A 19,177-nucleotide genomic window follows, 5' to 3' on the forward strand; every position below is an offset into this window, starting at 1 on the left:
ATGCATACCAAAATATCCTAAACTCCTTTGAGTTTTAAGGTGCTAAATATAATACTCTCAGGTCATTTAGACAGCGTCTCAAGTCAGCTTGATATTAGGCATAAAAAATAAACCTAAGAAAACGGGATGTTTTCATATGCTCAGATATTAGGACCTGCTAGAAGCATGGCCTGCCTTGGCAGTCATTGTCAGACCTCCCCGGTGTCTGAGGAATCGTACACTCCTTTTTAAATCCTTTCGGAAATTGCCAGTTTGATAGAATAACATTGCAGGAAACCACTCAAATTGAACATATTTGTTGTTTTATGTTCTGCCAGGCAAATGTCAGAACAATGCCAGGAGACCAGAGAGGGTCAGAATTGGAGGAAGCAGGGGGAGGTGAAAGGAGGGAACTAGGAGCATAAAAGACAATAAGAATAGAATAAAAAGTTATTTTAATGGGAAATTTTAAACACATAAAACATACTCTTGCTTTTGAGAGTTAAAAGCAAAATAGATGGCATCTTCTCGATTGTCTTGTGGTCGGCAGCATGACGTCCAATCTGAGAATTTTTGTCGTAGAACTTAAATATTGTGGTCAACAGTTTTCTGGTAAATCTCTATTCACTGGTCAATATATTGCCAACAATAAAACTAAATTGAAGGCTTAGTTGGAGAACTCACTAATGGAGCCTTATTCTTCCAGTTTTATTCCATTTATCTTGAATATGAATCTCCTTTATTACTGGGACATTTTTTTTTCACTCAGCGTTTTTCAGTTACACAGCATGTCACATAAATCATTTTAATTAATTAGGAACAACGATTTGGCATAATCATTTCTTCAATCTCCTATTTGAAGTCCCAGTGAAACATTTTTTTCCTAAGTCTGACAGTAAGTACCAGTAACTTACTGGTAGTGATTCTGCATAGTCCTGCAAGGAATTTATTTTTCCAGAAAGATCAGCATAGGGAAAGGCTGTATGAACGACCGTGTCAGCTTTGCCTTTTTTTTTTAAGTGGCTGACTCATGAAGTAGGAACTTGATTCTCTCTCCCTGGCTTTGGATGGTTTCCTAATGAGCAGAAGGACTGCCTTATTTATTTATTTACTAACCGATGTGGATTCAAACCCTTGATAGCCCTTTAACACCTTAGTGACTGTGGCTATATTAGCATTGCAGGCACACCGTGTTGGTCTGGTTACCAGGAAAAACTTTTTGCCTCATCTCCATTCAAGCATTGAACCCAGGGCCAAACATATGCTCTGTATTTTTGCCAGATTATCATTACATTTTAGCACACTGAACAAATTTGATACTGATTAAAACTGAATGTTACTTGAAAGTAAATAAATTGACTTTATTTTCCACATCAGTTAAAAAAAAACAACCTGTAGCTTCCTTTCTAAAATATCTAAATACATTTGTTTTGGCAGCAGGCAAATAGGGAAAACTACCTCTTATTTCCAAATATATAACAACCCACCCAGTAAATTTTGTAAAAATCAGAATTTGGATTAACTAGTTAGTCTTTGGACAATAATAATGTTTGATCTTAGATACGCACTCATTTAATGGCTCTAAAATTGGGGATTTTCTTGTGATGTGCATGCCAAAATATTTTGTATGCTCTAAGGATAGCTACTGGAGGTTTGATGGTGGGTATTGTTTTTACTTACCAGGTACAAATGGATTGTAAAGGAGTTGAAATGAGTTGTCCACTGTCAAAAAGTTATATCAACAAGGAGCCAGCCCCATGGCTGAGTAGTTAAGTTCGTGCACTTCACTTCAGCGGCCCAGGGTTTTGCCAGTTCGAATCATGGGCAGGGACATGGCACCGCTCATCAAGCCATGCTGAGGCAGCATCCCACGTGCCACAACTAGAAGGACCCACAACTAAAAATATGCAACTATGTACCGGAGGGCTTTGGGAGAAAATGGAAAAATAAAATGTTTAAAAAAAAAAAAGTTGCATCAATGAAATTAAACACCTAGAACTTCTTGCCAAAGCATTGCTAACTAAACACACGCTTGTGATCTCATTTTTTCTGCACTGATATGATTGCTTTGCCAAAGTAGCAAAAGAATAAGAGAATCATTTTGCTTTCCCAGGCCTTCAGAAGGGAGTAAAGTACTAATCACACAGCTTCTATAAAGAGTCAATCCAGTCTTCCTGGTAGGCAGAGTAGGTGCTCAAATATGTTGTGTGATTTGGGAGAGAAAAACTTTCTCCTTGTTATATATCCCTGAGCTGCTTTTATTAACGTTAGACAGCTTCAACCAAGGGTGAACGCTCTTCATGCCATTTTTCCTATTACTCCTCAGTGCACATCAACTAATAGAGTGCTCCAGTCCCCCACCCAGTTTGCCTTGGTCTGCTTTTATTTGTCCTCAGCTCTCAGTTTAGATGCTCCTTCCTCACAAGGTCTTTCCTAATGCCCCAGCTGTGACCATCAGCAAAGAAGGAATTTTGTATTTTTAAATAGTTGGAAAAAATAAACATTTCATGAAGTATGAGAAGTATAAGAAATTCAAAGTTCACTGTCCATAAATAAAGTCTTAATGGAACATGCCATTTGCTTACACGTTGTCTAAGGCCACTTTTACTACGTAATGGCAGAGTCGAACAGTTGTGATATTCTGTGTGGCACCTAAGCCTAAAATATTTACTATCTGGCCCTTTAAAAAAGGAAAATTTTGCCAACCCCTGCCCTAGACTCTTTAATCAAGTAAAACAATGCCCTTAAGTGCCCACAGCACTGTGATGGCTAAATGTGTGTCTTCTCCACTGGTATTTAAGATTCATGGGGCAGTCTTATCTTGCTCAGTGTGAAATCGCCAGCACCTACAAGAGAATGCCAGAGTGTACTGTCAGTGCTCAATAATGAGATGTCAAATTATTAACCCTTCCTAAGAATGCTTTCTTTTATGATTAATTTTATAAATGACATGATTCATACTGAGTTGCTCCTTTATCAGTCACTTAAAAATTACTTTGCAAGTAGCTCTGTTCCTGGTTAAATAAAAAAAAAAAAACAAATGAACCACGGATAAGAAGGCAGGCTGTGATTAAGAAAGAGTCATTACCATGAGTGGATCTATTTTATTTCTCATCAATGATCAAGTAAAACAGGATTAATATGAGGTATAGGAATTTTTTTTCGTTTATTCCAATCACCCTTATTTGAAAATTAAAGGAAGAACTATAATTTAGCGTTAAAATTTACTTCTGGCTATCTGGGAATGTCTTTAAATAAAAATATTGTTTCAGTCCTTAATAACCATGGAGACTGCAACTTTTCTGGATTCATGAGATTGTTATTAAGACACACACAAGGGAAGATGCATGCAGTCTGTAACGAAGTTGTAGGGATGGTTAAGTGGCCACAAATGATGAAACCTACAGGTGATGGATATTAACTGTATTAGTTTGCTAGAACTGCCATGACAAAGTTACACAGGCCAGATGGCTTGAACAACAGAAATATACTTTCTCACAGTTCTGGAGACTCGAAATCTGAGATCAAGGTGTTGGCAGGGTCGATTTCTTCTGAGGCCTCTCTCCTTGCCTTGTAGATGACCATCTCCCTGCGTCTTCTCATGGTCTTCCCTCTGTGCATGTCTGTGTCCTAGTCCCCTCTTCTTATAAGGACACTGGTAATATTGGATTAGGGCCCACCCCAAAGACATTTAATCTTCATTACCACTTTAATGACCCTATCTCCAAATACAGTGACATTCTGATATACTAGGTGTTAGGACTTCAATGTTTGAATCTGACGGGGAACACAATTCAGCCCATAACACCAACCAAAACGTTCAAGAAGATATCCAACCACAGATTTTTAAGGCCCAAAAAAGAACACACAGTAAGCCATGCCCAAATTCCACCATTTGTGATAGCAACCTCTCTAGTAAAGAAGAAATATGTCTTAGATGTCTATGTAAAATACAAATCTCTTTTCACTAATGCAAGTTCATGGTTTTTGTCATATTTGTCCTCTTGGCTTGAATAATTGATTCTCCGATAAGTGGCATCCTAGTAAATGTAATGATATCTTAACAGCATGAACAATATCATATTTCCAAGTATCTAAGCAACTTTAGTGCCACAATGAGACATTTTGGTTCAGTTTATTCTCTCATTTATTTATCATAACATATTTAAATGAGATGGTTATGTGCGGTCTCTTTAGGGTGGTGATAGACAGATATTTTTTGAATATCTATGCTGGGACCTCATCCCTATTGGCATTAGCCCTTTGCAGTGTAGGTATTTTTTCTAGAGGGTGACTTCTGTCCTTTTCTCTCTGTTCTTCAGTCCCTGCCTGGGGACTGAGTCAAAATCAGACCCAAGCCCCTGAGCCTGAATACTGTAGCTTATAGTTTGTAGTTTGGGTGTATACTAACTCAAAACATTCTGAACAACTTTTGACTTAGCAGAATTGCTGCCATAAAGTTTACATTGATATCTAGAAGATAACCTTCCTGTTGAAGTTATTTTAAAAGAATAGCATAACTAAATTTCAAACTTGTGTCTCAATATTTTGCCCTCTCAAAACCTTGAAATTTTAAAGGTTTCGTCTGCTCACTTTCTTCCTCAAAACAAAACAAAAAAATGTATATTTTTTCTTTCTCTTTCAATCTCTTGTCTCAGTTAGAGACCCTGAAATAGTTTGTAGGGAGAGAAATTCTGAAATATAGATATTTCAGCTGCCTGTAAGATGGATATAATTTTAACTATACTTAGAAACTACCCACCCATGTGTCCGGGATCCAATTATCTTTTTCCTCCTTCATTCCTGTCCTCTTGTTCCTCATTCGTCTTTTAAGCAAGTTGTTTTTTTAAGAACCCATGTTTCTTATTTCAGACAATCATTATTTCATTTAGTGATTCTAATATGTAATTAAAATGCATGAAGAGGGCTGGCCCAGTGGCACAGCGGTTAAGTGTGCACGTTCCACTGCAGCGGCCTGGGGTTCGCTGGTTCGGATCCCGGGTACGGACATGGCACCGTTTGGCAAGCCATGCTGTGGCAGGCGTCCCACATAAAGTAGAGGAAGATGGGCACAGATGTTAGCTCAGGGCCAGTCTTCCTCAGCAAAAAGAGGAGAATTGGCAGCAGATGTTAGCTCAGGGCTAATCTCCCTCAAAAAAAAAAAAATAAAATAAAATACATGAAGAGAAAAATCAAAACCCTCACATGCATAGGTGGGATAAAGACCAATATTAGAATATTGGAAATTAACCGGAGTGAAGGGTTGGGGGTGGGGCTTGAACTCTGTAATTTCTATGTATTTTTAAATAAGAGAGACCCGACTCAAATATGCCAAAATATGATAGTTAAATTGAAGTGCCTCTTATAGTCTGCACTTTTCTCTAGATTTGAGTTCTTTAGGGCACGAGAGTTGAGTTGTGCTCTCCATTCTCTCTCCTTGACTTTGGGCCATTGCTAAAATCTCTCCATCCGTGTCAGTGACTAGAGCACCATTCAGTGTTGCTGCTGGACTGAATGAGTGGTCAGTCTGTTTGAGCTTTCCTGTGAGTTGTACTTTTTTTTCTTCTGGTCATCAATCATTCTGCCAATGATAACATTTTGTGTTTTAAATAGAGAGTGATGATTTTACCGGGAGGGACACCGTGGTGCTGGTGAAGGCGGATGAGGCGATTATGTCTCACAGAGTCAGGAGTCGCCACCAATAGTTATCTTCAGTTCTTAGGGTGAATCATGAAGGTTTTCTAATATTGACTCAAGAATAATCCCGCTTTGTTACACAATATTTGAGGTGGAAACTGTTAGCATGAAATTCGTTCCACAACAAACATTTCTCCCTCCAGTACCTACAGAAGCCCTTCCTTTGTGGCCTTAAATGGAGCCTTCCTTGCAGTCTGGTTCTTTGACATGCCACTCTTAACGGCCCTCCATGCCCTTCCTTCTCCTCTGACTGTTATGACTGTTCTTGCCTTCATATATGGTTGCAATATGATAGTAACTTATGGCCAGCACAAATAAAAGTCTGTGAATGGGATGCCAATGATTAGACAAGGAGAGGTATAGACTTTTTTTAAATAAATTAAACATTTTGTTGATTAGTAGTGGACCAAGTCTCCAGGCTTTACAACTTGGACTTGGCACGCTAAACTAACTGGCTGATATGTTTAGAGTTATAGCAAATATCTTTTATTATTATTTTTAATCTGGGGTAGATGGTAGGGACCCGTAAATATTTGTTAATTGATAGAATCAATTTCCCAAATGTATGTGTTCCTTCTTAAACAATTACCAATATTTACTTTGTTAACTTTGTGTCAAATATACTTCATCTTAGTATATTAATGTGTTTTATATATAAAATTTACTTTAAAATTTCCAAAGTTTCAAATAAGATTAAGACAGGAGTACTATTAGCAGACATAATCTAAAAATAGAATTTAAAATTTTGTTTGTGAATAAGTTTAAGTTATATAAATGCCATGTTAAGTGTTAGAAATCAATGAGTGATAAGGTGGTATAATTTATTTATCTGGAAGTTTCAATTATTATTCAGATGGTAATTCTAAAAGAAATGTATCTTTTTACTGGGAAATCGGAAGATAAAATATGAAGAAACTGTGTGCTTTTAAACAGTTTTTACAAAAAAGCATAAAATTAAAAAAACCTAACATACAGATTTCATGATTACATTTTAAAATATTGACTCACCTGGGGTTAAATCTTATTTTCTCTGAATCAGTCCCCTGGATATTCTGACATTAGAAATTGTAGCAAAGACTTCAAATTGTTTTGCTTTTAATGGATAGGAATTTGGAAACTGAAATAAAAGCTTTTCTTCAAAGCCCTTGAAGCATGAAGCTATAATAAATTCAATCTTACTTACAGGATGCTCTCTCAATGCTGATTTATAGGAAGTTACATTCACTCAGTTTATAAAATTATGATTTTAATGAGTTTGAGTTTTCCCAAGGACTTTTCAAAATCCATGTCCTTTTGGATGGAAAACTTGTCATGTGATTGGTATTTCACTTATGTGGTTTCTTAATGTTCTTAATAGTATGAGTGATTGACACACTGCTGTCCTACTTGTGATGTATTGCCCCCTCCAAGTAATGTTCCTACCTCAGGTATGCGAGATAGCTCATGTTTTCATATCTCATGTATCAAAAACATACTACTCAATGAACCAAAGTAAGGTCACCTTTATTTTGGTTTTTCCATTGCATTTTAAAATTATGAAATGCTGGAGCCAGCCCTGATGGCCTAGTGGTTAAAGTTTTGGCACTCTCACCAGTATGGCAGCCTGGGTTCATTTCCCGGTCTCAGAACCACGCCACCTGTATGTCAATTGCTGTGCTGTGGTAGAAGCTCACATAGGAAGAACTAGAAGGACTTGCAACCAGCATATACAACCATGCACTGGGGCTTTGGAGAGAAAAGAAAAAACAGAAGAAGATTGGCAACAGACGTTAGCTTAGGGCAAATCTTTCCCTGAAAAAAAAAAAGAAATACTAGGAAAAAATTAATTCTAGAAGTAAATATAACAAATACTTGTAAACTCAGCACTTAGTTTTAATAAATATTAGCATTTAAAAATATTTGCTTCAAACTCTGTTTCTGAATTTTCATGTTTGTTTTTGTGTTTTACTATGTATATATCTAAAAGCAATGTATTATACTTTCACAAGTTTTAAAATTTTATATAGATTCACACTATATGTATCTTACTGTGATCTGATTTTTTAAAAATGTCCATTTGATAGATATAGGGCTAGTTCATTTATTTCCATTTTGTAATATTACATTTATACATGAAGCACAAATTATTTAATGTATTTCTCTGCTTGTGGACATTTAGGTAATTTGTAATTTTGTGATTAAATCAATACAACACTGATTTGTACCTGTGTGCTTTGCACTTGTCAGGTTTTTTTTAAGGGGTTGCAGTGGCGGGTTCTGTTCCTAGAAGTGGAATTTGGGAAATACGTATATGCTGTCCCCTTCCTTCCAAAGTAATTGTAACAATTTCCATTCCAAGCAGCAGCCTTTGAAAATTATCGTTTCCAAATATTCTTGACAACATTTGATTCTGGCAGACTTAACATTTTGCCAATTTGAAGACTGGTATCCTTATATTGTTTTCATACACGTTAGCCTGATTACTTATAACTTTGAGAATATATATATATATATATACACACATTTATAGTGTCATCCAAGTTTTTATTTATCTAAATTATACCTATTCAAAACTTCATTCATTTTATGTTTCTTGTGAATGTTTTATATACTCCTTATATATTCAATATACAAATCCTTCGTCGTTTTTACACTTGCAATTATTTTTTTCACATTATTATTTTTTACTTCACTGGTAGTTTATTTTGCTCTTCAAAATATTTTTATTTCTATGCTATCAAAGTTATCAATATTTCCCTTAATCTTTGTTCTTTTGTAAGTTTTGTGTCTAAAAATCTTTCCCTGGGGGCTGACCTAGTTGCATAGTGGTTAAGTTCACGTGCTCTGCTTCGGCAGCCTGGGGTTCCTGGGCTTGGATCCTGGGCAAGGACGTAAACACTGCTCATCAAGCCATGCTGTGGTGGCATCCCACATATAAAATAGAGAAAGATTGGCACAGATGTTAGCTCAGGGCCAATCTTCTTCACCAAAAAAATAAAATAAAACAAAAAATCTTTCCCTGACCCAGTGTCATATTGTTATTATCCTATATTTTCTTTTAAAAGATTTAAAGTTTAGATTTTCACATTCATAAGTTAAATTGAGTTGGAACCAATTTTTTAATAATGTGTGAAGTAGTGTTTTAATTTATATTTTTCCACATAGAAACATATTGTCCCAGCACCATTTATTTAAAAGTTCCCAATGAGTATTAATGCTATGTCTGCCATATACCACGTCACCTATATGCCTGTCTGTATGGATCTGCTTCTGAGTCTTCAAAGGGTACTACCATCAGACTGTCAGCTTAGGTTCCTGATATGTCTGGGAATTAATAATTATTTTCAGATTGTTGACTTGTGGCTGGATTGCTTGGCACTGACTTCTTCAGGTGTTTCTCAGTTCCAGCTTGTTCTGTTTCTGGTTTATTTTTGTCCACTTTATTTTTGAGCTCAGTTAAATTTACTTCATTTTATTCTTTCATATTTTTGTTCATTAGCATGAATCAGAAATCTTATATTACTGCTAGAACCCAAATTATGATCACTTGAGGCTGACCCCAGATGAGTACTGTCATATATTAACCCCTGCTTGTTCTGTAAGAACATCTAAATAATGCACAGAAATGATCTTCCACCCAGCCCCCTTGTCTTACTTCTACACATTCCTCTTGTGGCATTCGTGCTTTGTTAGACATGCTGTTCTCTGCTAATGACTGCCATGGTCCTCACCACTCTCTGGGAGAAAGGACAAAACACACTGTGCTCTGTTTACTGAGCATGCTCAGTTTCTCACCGCACTGCCAAGACTAATCGGTCATGGTTAGTGATAATTCACTGAAGTTTCCAAGAGAAGGAAAGAGACCTTCACAAGTCTGTGATCATGACTTGGGGTTTCTTTTCAGGCCACTTCCCTGCCTCACTCTGGGTTTAACTCTGTGAGGGGAGGGCTGTCTTATTCTCCACCACAGAAGTGGTCAGCTTATCTCCATGCCAGGGAGTCCAAGACAGGAGCTCTGACTGCCGGAAAGAGGAGAGATTTGCAGTCTCAGGTTTGCCCCTTTAGTGCTATCTTCCTGCTCCTTAGCTGACTTTCCTCCGGGATGATTGGTCTTCGGTAATCCACTGCACTTGAAATTGTATATTTCCTATTGCTGGTGTAACAAATGACCACGAATCTAGTGTTTAAAACAACACAGATGTATTATGTTACAGTTCTGGAGGTCAGAAGTCCAAAAGTGGGTTTCAATGGGCTAAAATCAAGGTTTCATAGGGCTGCATTCCGTCTGGAGACTCTAGCAAAGAATCCATTTCCTTGCATTTTTTCAGCTTCTAGAAGCCACTTGCATCTCTTGGCTTTCAGTACCTTCCTCCATCTCCAGATTCAGCAATGGAGTCTTTCTGACACTCCTCCATTGGCACATCTCCTTCTTTGGTTTTTCTGCCTCTCTCCTCTACATTTAAAGGACCCCTGTGATTTCATTGGCTCTGCCCTGACAATCCAGAATAATTTCCTTGTTTTAAGGTCAGCCAATTAGCAACCTTAATGCCCCTCTGCCACGTGACATAACGTATCCATAGTTTCTGGGGATTCAGGCCTGGACGTGTTTGGGAGCCATTATTCTGCCTACCATAGAGACAAACCCTGCTATATGCCCAGGATTATCATGCCTTAAAAAGCCATCAGAATATAACAGTTTAGTATCAGTTCATTCACCAAATGCTATGTTATTTATCTTAAATATCTTTACATGTGAGACATCCCTTGCTCTGTTCAGGGTGGGCTGAATAAACTGCAGTCTACCTGCTATAGAATGTGGCCATAAGATGAAGGGAACTTCCGGTCATTATGTCTTTCAGATTTCAGAGTCTCCTCACCTATTGCCTGCAGGCAGCTGCTTGGTCAAGGGAACATCCTGTACACGCCTCCTGAGAGCAAGACACAACATACAGGTAAAAGCAATCTAGACCCACTTTTAGGAAGTAACTGTGTCTCTATCAGAAATAAGTTTTGCAGAGACTTAGAATTCCTAACAACACACCCAATTTAGGACTCTAAACTGAAGGACCAGCCATTATCTTGGTAGTATTTATGTTTGAGTTAATTACTTGCATCCAGCTCTTCCCTAAAGACATGAGTGCTTACTTGCTCTTTCTCTCTCTTTTCAAAGATAGATATTCTAAATTGTCCGTTTTACATGTTATTTCTTTTTATTTTTTACAGAACAATAGGAAAATCTGTTCCAGACTTAAATTTGTCTCCATTTTACTTTATTTTTTTTAAGATTGGCACCTGAGCTAACAACTGTTGCCAATCAATTTTTTTTTCCTTTCTGCTTTTTCTCCCCAAATCCCCCCAGTACATAGTTGTATATTTTAGTCTTGGGTCCTTCTAGTTGTGGCATGTGGGATGCCACCTCAGTGTGGCCTGAGGAGTGGTGCCATGTCCACGCCCAGGATCCAAACCAGCGAAACCCCCAGGGGCCGGCCTCTAAGTCTCCATTTTAGAAGACAGAAAACAACTTGCAACATTTAATGACGGTGTTTTGTGTTTAAAAATTATTGAAGTCTTTTTTACAGCGTACTCAATACATATCATACTCTCACTACCCATAGCTTTGATGTTTATATGTGATAGATTTTTCCAAGACTTCCTGAATTTTAAAATATTTGCTTTTTTGTCCAACTGTTTCCAGACTTTAGGCTCTGAAAATGTCGTCCACTTCTATCCTACCTTACATTTCTTTACCTTAAATATTACTAAAAATAACTTGCCAATGGGTTGACACAATTTTTGTCTTCCATCTCCTCTAAGCCCCTCTAATCTTTTCTGAAGTTTATGTAAGTTTCTCTCACATCATACAATGTTTCTCTCTCATTTTCAGCTTCTACTCAAGCAAATGCATTTCATTCATTTAATGCATTTTTTTTCCCTTAATGCCCAGCCCAAGCTATTACCTTTTGTCATATTAAAACCAATATTGGGAATACACACCAAGAATATATTTGATCTATTTGCTTTTCTCTTTTTTTCCTCCCACATATTATAAATTATAAAGAACAGTTTACCTTGTCTGAAAATATAAATCCCATGGGGACAAGAATGGCATCTTTTTTACATTCTGTAACCTTCAGACAATCGTGTATAGAAAATGTTGAAGTGCTCAATTAACAAATGAATCAAAGCACTACCATTTCTTTCTTAAATGTCACATATTTTTACCCAGCTAAAAATATTTTTCTGTGGTCTTGGCATTTCACATGTGACATGGCATCTGCTCTAAAAGCAACAATAGAGTTATAACAGACCTCTCAACTGCTATTTTCGGTAAACTATTTTGTCATCGTAAAATCTTTTGTTAAAATGCAAGAAAAGGTAATTATTCTTTTTTTCTTAACACTTTTGTGAATAAAAATGCAGTGTACTTATAATAGAAAAATTATCATTGAACTGTCTAATGAGGTTGAAGCAAAGGCATTTTAGTAATGTGTTAATCCTCTTGAGACCACTTTATACTTTTTTCACCCAGGTTATTTCTGCCTCAATAACTTAAACATTGCTGTTCTGACCATAATCTGTCCCTCAGGCTTTTCTTCTAAGGGGGACAAATACATAATCACTTCCTTTCCTGTTTAAATAGAAACTTGGCACTGCAGATGTATGTGAATAACAGATGACCTAAACTGCCACTGGGAAGCCTGGCATGATGGAATCAGACCTAGGAACAGGCAGTGACATTTGCCCAGAGAATTTACTAGATTAAAACCCAGGCCCCCCAAGTATTTCAGTCACAGATCATCACGGATCATCAAATTAAATAAAAATCAAACAATTAAAAGTGATCAACTTCATTTGTATATGATACCAGATAAATGCCTGGATTACTTTTCCTTCCATAAAATTAATGAGTTGGTTAATTAATTAGTTAGTTGTTTGCCAAACTGTAGGAACAGAATACAATTGATCTCAGAATTATGATTATAGAGATAAGAAAAGTGAAGAGGAAATAAATTGAAGTAATTAAACAGATAATTATCTGCAGAAAAGCAATCAGTTTCATACCTGAATCCTGAGGATGTGTCAATATCAATGTAGTTTGCCAAAGAAGTTCTCGGTTTATAGTTTACAAAATTATCATACTTGCTCTAATTTTTCTCTTTTTAAACAGCAAAACTAAAAATGAGGATCATTTTATAATAATCCATTTAATAATTTATAATAATCCATTTTAATAATAATTAAATCATTTTTAATAATTATTGATCCTCATTTTCTACATTTCAAAATTATAAAATCTTTCCTTTGATTTATGTGTAAGTTGCCTTCCTGAAGTGTTACACACACGAGCATGGGTATTTCTATTGTAACATTTTCTGGGTTTATTTCCTCTTTAAAATCCATGCAAATAGTTTACTCTACTCCATAATTTAGCTATATTTATGCTTCTATGAAAATACTGTTTTTCCCTCAAACTTTGAGTAAAATTGATTCTCAAGGAGCGTGCTCCTGGTTTACGCTGTGACCTTGCCTTCCACCTTCGCACAACCTAGGGCAGGTTTCTCAACTGGGCTCTTTCTCAGCAGAGCCCTCAACAAATGAGCCTGCTCTCTCACCCTAGGGGTCAGAGGACCAGGGCAATCAGCCTAAGTTTGACTGGCTTTGGAAAATGGAGCCAGACAGATGAGGAAGCTGCAGTTGGTTTTCTATTTAAAGGTTTGCTGCTTCCCTTTGGGATATCTAACAGATAATTAAAATGATCATTTATACACAAAACAAATTCTTGATTTACCTATCCTTTCAAAGATCTCCTCCTCTCCTGGATTTCTATAGCTGAGTCAGCAGAACCGCTCAAACAGGGTCTCTCTCTTCCCCTGACATCCACATCCAAGCCATCTGCAGATACCACATCCTGCATCTATCCACTTCTCTCCATTCCCCCTGTTACCACCTAATCCAGCAACCTGAAATACCCTTCCTCCCTCACTTTGCTCAGGTCCCTTCTCACATGTGGAGTCTCCCTCAGAGACGCTTCCCTGACCATCCTTTCTGGAGTAGCACCCCCACTCATCCTCTTCTATCTCCTTGCTTTTATTTCATGTTCTTGATAATAAACACCTTCCTAATTCATCTCATGGTTTCCACATTTGCCACCTTACAAAACATGGTCTTCTTAGCTTCCAGAGTGATCTTCCACTAAATAAAGAACAAAATCCCAAACTCTTGTTGTGGCCGTTACTGAGCTGGCTCTTTATCCTGGTTTTGATTTGCTGCTTTCTCAGAGATGTCTTCCTTAAGTCTTCCCTAAGAGCAGTGTCCCTAAGACACCCGTCTGTCTCTGCCCCAAGTTACAGTGTAAAACTTCACCATGCTTTATTTTCATTATAGCTCAAATCCTAATCTAAATACCTGGCATTTTGTTTTGTTTCATTATTTAATTTTGTAGTTTTTGGCTCTTCAAAGGGAATAAAAGCCTTGTTTGTCTCATTCAACACTGCAAATCCATTGCCTAGTACAGTATCTGGCTGGCAATAAGTGTTTAATAAATATCTGTTGAATAAATGTATGAACAATTTGACCATAATTCTAGGAAGCAGGTAGAGAATGTCCTTTAAAAGTGGTTCAGGAACACTACAAGACTCAACCATAAGAGTAGAAAACAAAGCAGAAAAATGGCTTATTACATTTTTTTTCACCTTGAAAATAGAGGAGTGGATTAAAAAACCACTAAACTCTGTTCGAGATTTATGCTCTAATCTCATGATATTAAAAATATATAAAGTACTTACATTCAAAGACTACCACATATGTAGGTTTTTCTTTTAAATGTTGGCAATTAGCCTTGTGTGAGACTCATAACCCATGTTACAGATGAGGAAACTGAGGCTCAGAGATTTGCCAAGGATACATAGCCAGTTGCAGAGCTGAAAACTGAACCAAACTCTTCTAAAAGCTATGTTCTTTCTATGACATCATACACTAACAAGATTTTGATTCCTGTAGCCATGAGAGACTCAGGATTGCTTTGGGCCACAGCTTCTTGCACAAGAAAGAGTGAAAACTCGCCTTGTTTTATAGGGTGGTACCGGTTCAATCAAGATGATGTGCCTGCTGCCCACAGGGTGTGTTTGCTCACCCAACAGGCACGATGGATACAGAACGTCTTTGAAATCCATAAAACACCACATAGAATATGATTACTTTCAAAATAATCAGGGTAAGTTAAAATTAAAAGTTCTATATTATCATCTAACTTAAAGCTGTAATTGAATTTATCGTAAAATCTAGAATAAGTGCAGATGTAACCAAACATTTTTATTTTAATGAATCAACTTATGGTATATGCATACAAAGGCGTTTTGGCCTTACAGAGGCTGTGGGTATCATAACTGCCATAACTCCACCACTGTATTCTGGGGTTGAATGGGAAGCACTAACCTTGGAGAGGTTTTTGGGTGACTTTGAAATATTTCTTGCTTAGGAATGTTTAGAATCCTTTTATAGCATTCTTTTTTTTTTTTTTTAAAGATTTTATTTTTTCCTTTTTCTCCCCAAAGCCCCCCGGTACATAGTTGTATATTCTTCATTGTGGGTCCTTCTACTTGTGGTATGTGGGACGCTACCTCAGCATGGTTTGATGAGCAGTGCCATGTCCGCGCCCAGGATTCGAACCAACGAAACACTGGGCCGCCTGCAGCGGAGCGCGCAAACTTAACCACTCAGCCACGGGGCCAGCCCCCCTTTTATAGCATTCTTAATAAGTTTGGTGGATATTATGATACTCCATTAATGTTACTTGACTCCCACAATAGCAACAGGGTATGCACTCTAGAATTTCACTTCATTCTTTGTGAAGAGGTACACAAAAATATACTGAGTCAGGGCCGGCCCGGTGGTGCAGCAGTTAAGTTTGCACGTTCTGCTTCTCAGCGGCATGGGGTTCATAGGTTTGAATCCTGGGTGCAGACATGGCACCACTTGGCAAAACCCATGCTGTCGTAGGCATCCCACATATAAAGTAGAGGAAGATGGGCACGAATGTTAGCTCAGGGCTGGTCTTCCTCAGCAAAAAGAGGAGGATTGGCAGATGTTAGCTTAGGGCTAATCTTCTTCTTCAAAAAAAAGAAGATATATACTCGGTCAGCAGTAAGGACATTGATCTCCATTAGTAATTTTATGTAAAGCCTTTAACTATAAAAGCAAGTGACATAATTATAGCACCATTTCTTGAGCACTTGGTATATGCCAGATATTTACATACACTATTGCCAACATTCCTACCAGCCATGCAAGATAGATATTTCTAAATGTTAAATGATTTGATTGAGGCCAAACAGCTAGCAAAATTGGAGAACTATAATTTTAACTCTGTCCTTTCTGATTCCAAAGTCCTACTTTTTCTCCCATTCCACATAATCTCATTCATCATTCATAATGCCTATCATATAGCAGTTACTATTTGAGGTATTGAATAAAATAAAGTCACCATTTTTATGGGGCTTATAGTTTAGCTGAGCAGAAAGGACATATGCCAATATATCACATAACATAATATAACATAACATTAGTATAATATTAGATATGTAGTTATATCGGCTATAAAATAAAAATAAAACAGGGGAATGAGCCAGGAAAGAGTGTTTGGCAATCACATCAGAGAATGTCATGAGGCTGGACTGTTTAGGACTTTGTTGGCCATAAGAAGGGTTCTGGATTTATCTATCAAAAGTTTCCTTTAAAAATAGGAACTAAGGGCCTGCCTTGTGGTGTAATGGTTAAGGTGAGTGCTCTGCTTAGGCAGCCTGGGGTTTGCAGCAGAGATCCAGGGCGCAGACCTACACACCACTGATCAAGACATGCTGTGACAGCATCCCACATGCAAAATAGAGGAAGATTGGCAACAGATGTTACCTCAGGGCCAAACTTCCTCACCAAAAAAAGAAAGAAAGAAACTAATAGACCACATAATCCAGGTAGAGTTATACAGACATCTCCAATAATATATTCTACTTTTGACAGAATTAATTAAATCATTAATTTACATATTCTTTCAGGAATAGTTTACAGAGAACATTCTACATATCAAACATGGAGTTGGTGCTGAGATTAAAAAGATGGCCAAGACATAATTCCTTCCCTCAAGAGGAAGGCAGAAAGGGAAACAGAGAAACTCATTCATAAATTTTATTTGAAACATGAAATTCATTCAAAAACGTTTAATGAGATCCTTGTATGCCCAGAATCCAACCACAGTGTGAGATACTGAAAATACATGAGAAGGTATGACCTCTCGAGAGGGGAGTCTGGAGAGAGCTACAGAGCTGTCTTCAGAGGAGACATATCATATTGCTCCTGAAGGGTGAGTGAGAGTTCACCACACAAAGACTAGAAAGATGGTCTAAGTCGAGAAGACGGCAAATAGGAATGCAGGGAATTGGTATGTTCGAGAACAGTGAGAAGACCCAGTTGCTGGAACGCAGGGTGTAAGAGAGGCAGGGGCAGGAGATAGAATAATGGGTGAGCCTCGACTCTGACAGATAAAGGTATTTAAAGCGTGGATTCAGTTGGTAGACTGTGATAAGGGACACGTTTAGTCTCCTTCTCTGTTGTTTTCATGAAGAACTTCCACTGTCCTCTCACCCCACCCCTTTCACACTTCTCTCCAGAAGAGGAAGACAAGCTCAAGGGAAGATGAATTTGGGGAGGGAACTGAACCTGAGAAGTTCAGACACACTGCTCCTCCACGGGAAACTCACAGAAGCACACTCCATCTGCTCCTGCTTCTTGGTCCCCGGGTCTGAAATCCTGTCTAATTCGGGGGTGAAGCTTTAGAAAGACTATTTGCCATGGATCTAAAGTCACATCCCTCAATCAGCTTTATCGCTAGTAAAGGTGACATTTCCATGCCCTGCAGTCTGTCTGACTTCCATACTTTCTCAATTGGTTTCTGATTTGGAAGAAGTGCAAATTTACTTATTGGCTTTCCTAAAACTCCAGCACACCTGTGGAAGGCAGAATCATGGTCCCTGTCCTACTCACCTGAACCTATGAATATGTTACCTCATGTGGCAAACGGCACTTTGCAGATGTGATTAAGGTTAAGGACCTTGAGATGGGGAGATTATCCTAGATTACTCCAGTCTAATCACATGAGTCCTTAAAAGCTGAAAGTCCTTCCAGCTGGGTCAGAGAGAGACGCGAGGATGGCAAGAACGATCAGAGAGATGCAGCATGAGACAGATCTGACCAGTCATTGCTGGCTTTGGAGATGCAGGAAAGGAGCCACAAACCGAAAAATGTGGGCAGCTTCTAGATGCTGAGAACAAAATCCCGGCCAACAGCCAGCGAGGAAATGAGGACTTTGGTCCTACAACCACACAGAACTGAATTCTGCCAACAATTCAATTGAGCAGGAAATCAGCTCTCCCCTAGAGTCTAAAGGAAGGAACATAGCTCAGCTAACACCTTGATTTTATCCCAGTGAGACCAGCGTCAGACTTCTGACCTACAAAACTGTAAGGGAATCGTTTGCATTTTTTAACCCACTCAGTTTGTGGTAATTTGTTATGGCGGCCGTAGAAAACTAATACAACATCACAAGGAGCCAATAGAGGGTTCTTTTGTTTGTTTGTTGTTTTTAAATTGAGATATAATTGGAATATAACATTGTGTAGGCTTGAACTGTACAATGTGTTGGTTTGATACATTTATATATTGCAGTATGATTGCAGTAGCTGACTCCTACATCGTGTCACAGAATTATCATTTCTTCTATTTTTTTTTTGAGGAAGATTAGCCCTGAGTTAACATCTGCTGCCAATCCTCCTCTTTTTGCTGAGGAAGATTAGCCCTGAGCTAACATCCATGCCCATCTTCCTCCACTGTGTATGTGGGACACCTACCACAGCATGGCTTGCCAAACAGTGCCATGTCTGCACCCGGGATTTGAACCAGCGAACTCTGGGCCACCAAAGCAGAATGTGTGCACTTAACTGCTGTGCCACCAGGCCGGCCCAGAATTATCATTTCTTGTTTGTGCTGATAACAATTAAGATCTGGTCTCTTAAGGAGCCAGTGGAGGTTTTAACACAAAAGTGATGACATGCTCAGATGGGAATGGCAATTCCGATGGCCAGCAGAGTCTAAGTTTGAAAACATTTGTAAGAGACCATTGGCAGCATTTGGTGATGGGATGCAGGGCAGTGAAGGAGAAAGGGTATTTCAACTTGGGAATTGGACGGATGTCCACACCATTAACCAAGATTGAGATGCCAGAAAGAGAAATGAGTTTGCAAGAAGAAATCATGAACTCAGCATTGATTTATTAAGATTGAGGTATATAAGGCCTCTAGGACATTCGGACAACAAATTTACAAGTTGTTGCAAACAAGTACCCAAAGCCGAGACAGTGAATGCCTTGGGAGTGGATAAGACGACGCAAAGTGAGAAACATTTTAAACTGTACTGATTTGGACCACGAAAAAATTATTTTAAACAATTTATGTATTTTTTTCACTACTAAACC

General features: G+C 38.0%; 1 protein-coding gene across 1 annotated transcript in view; it reads left to right on the top strand.

Moving 5' to 3' along the window:
- Positions 1 to 19,177, top strand: part of LOC138918460 (uncharacterized) — a 165,168-nt gene that overhangs the window by 30,413 nt on the left and 115,578 nt on the right. The window contains exons 5-6 of the mRNA XM_070240053.1: positions 10,515 to 10,607; positions 14,731 to 14,869. Coding sequence (XP_070096154.1) covers positions 10,515 to 10,607; positions 14,731 to 14,869 — 232 coding nt within the window. The remainder of the gene's footprint in view (positions 1 to 10,514; positions 10,608 to 14,730; positions 14,870 to 19,177) is intronic.

Source organism: Equus caballus, chromosome 17 (assembly GCF_041296265.1).
Source record: "Equus caballus isolate H_3958 breed thoroughbred chromosome 17, TB-T2T, whole genome shotgun sequence".
In the NCBI taxonomy this organism is placed as follows: domain Eukaryota; kingdom Metazoa; phylum Chordata; class Mammalia; order Perissodactyla; family Equidae; genus Equus; species Equus caballus.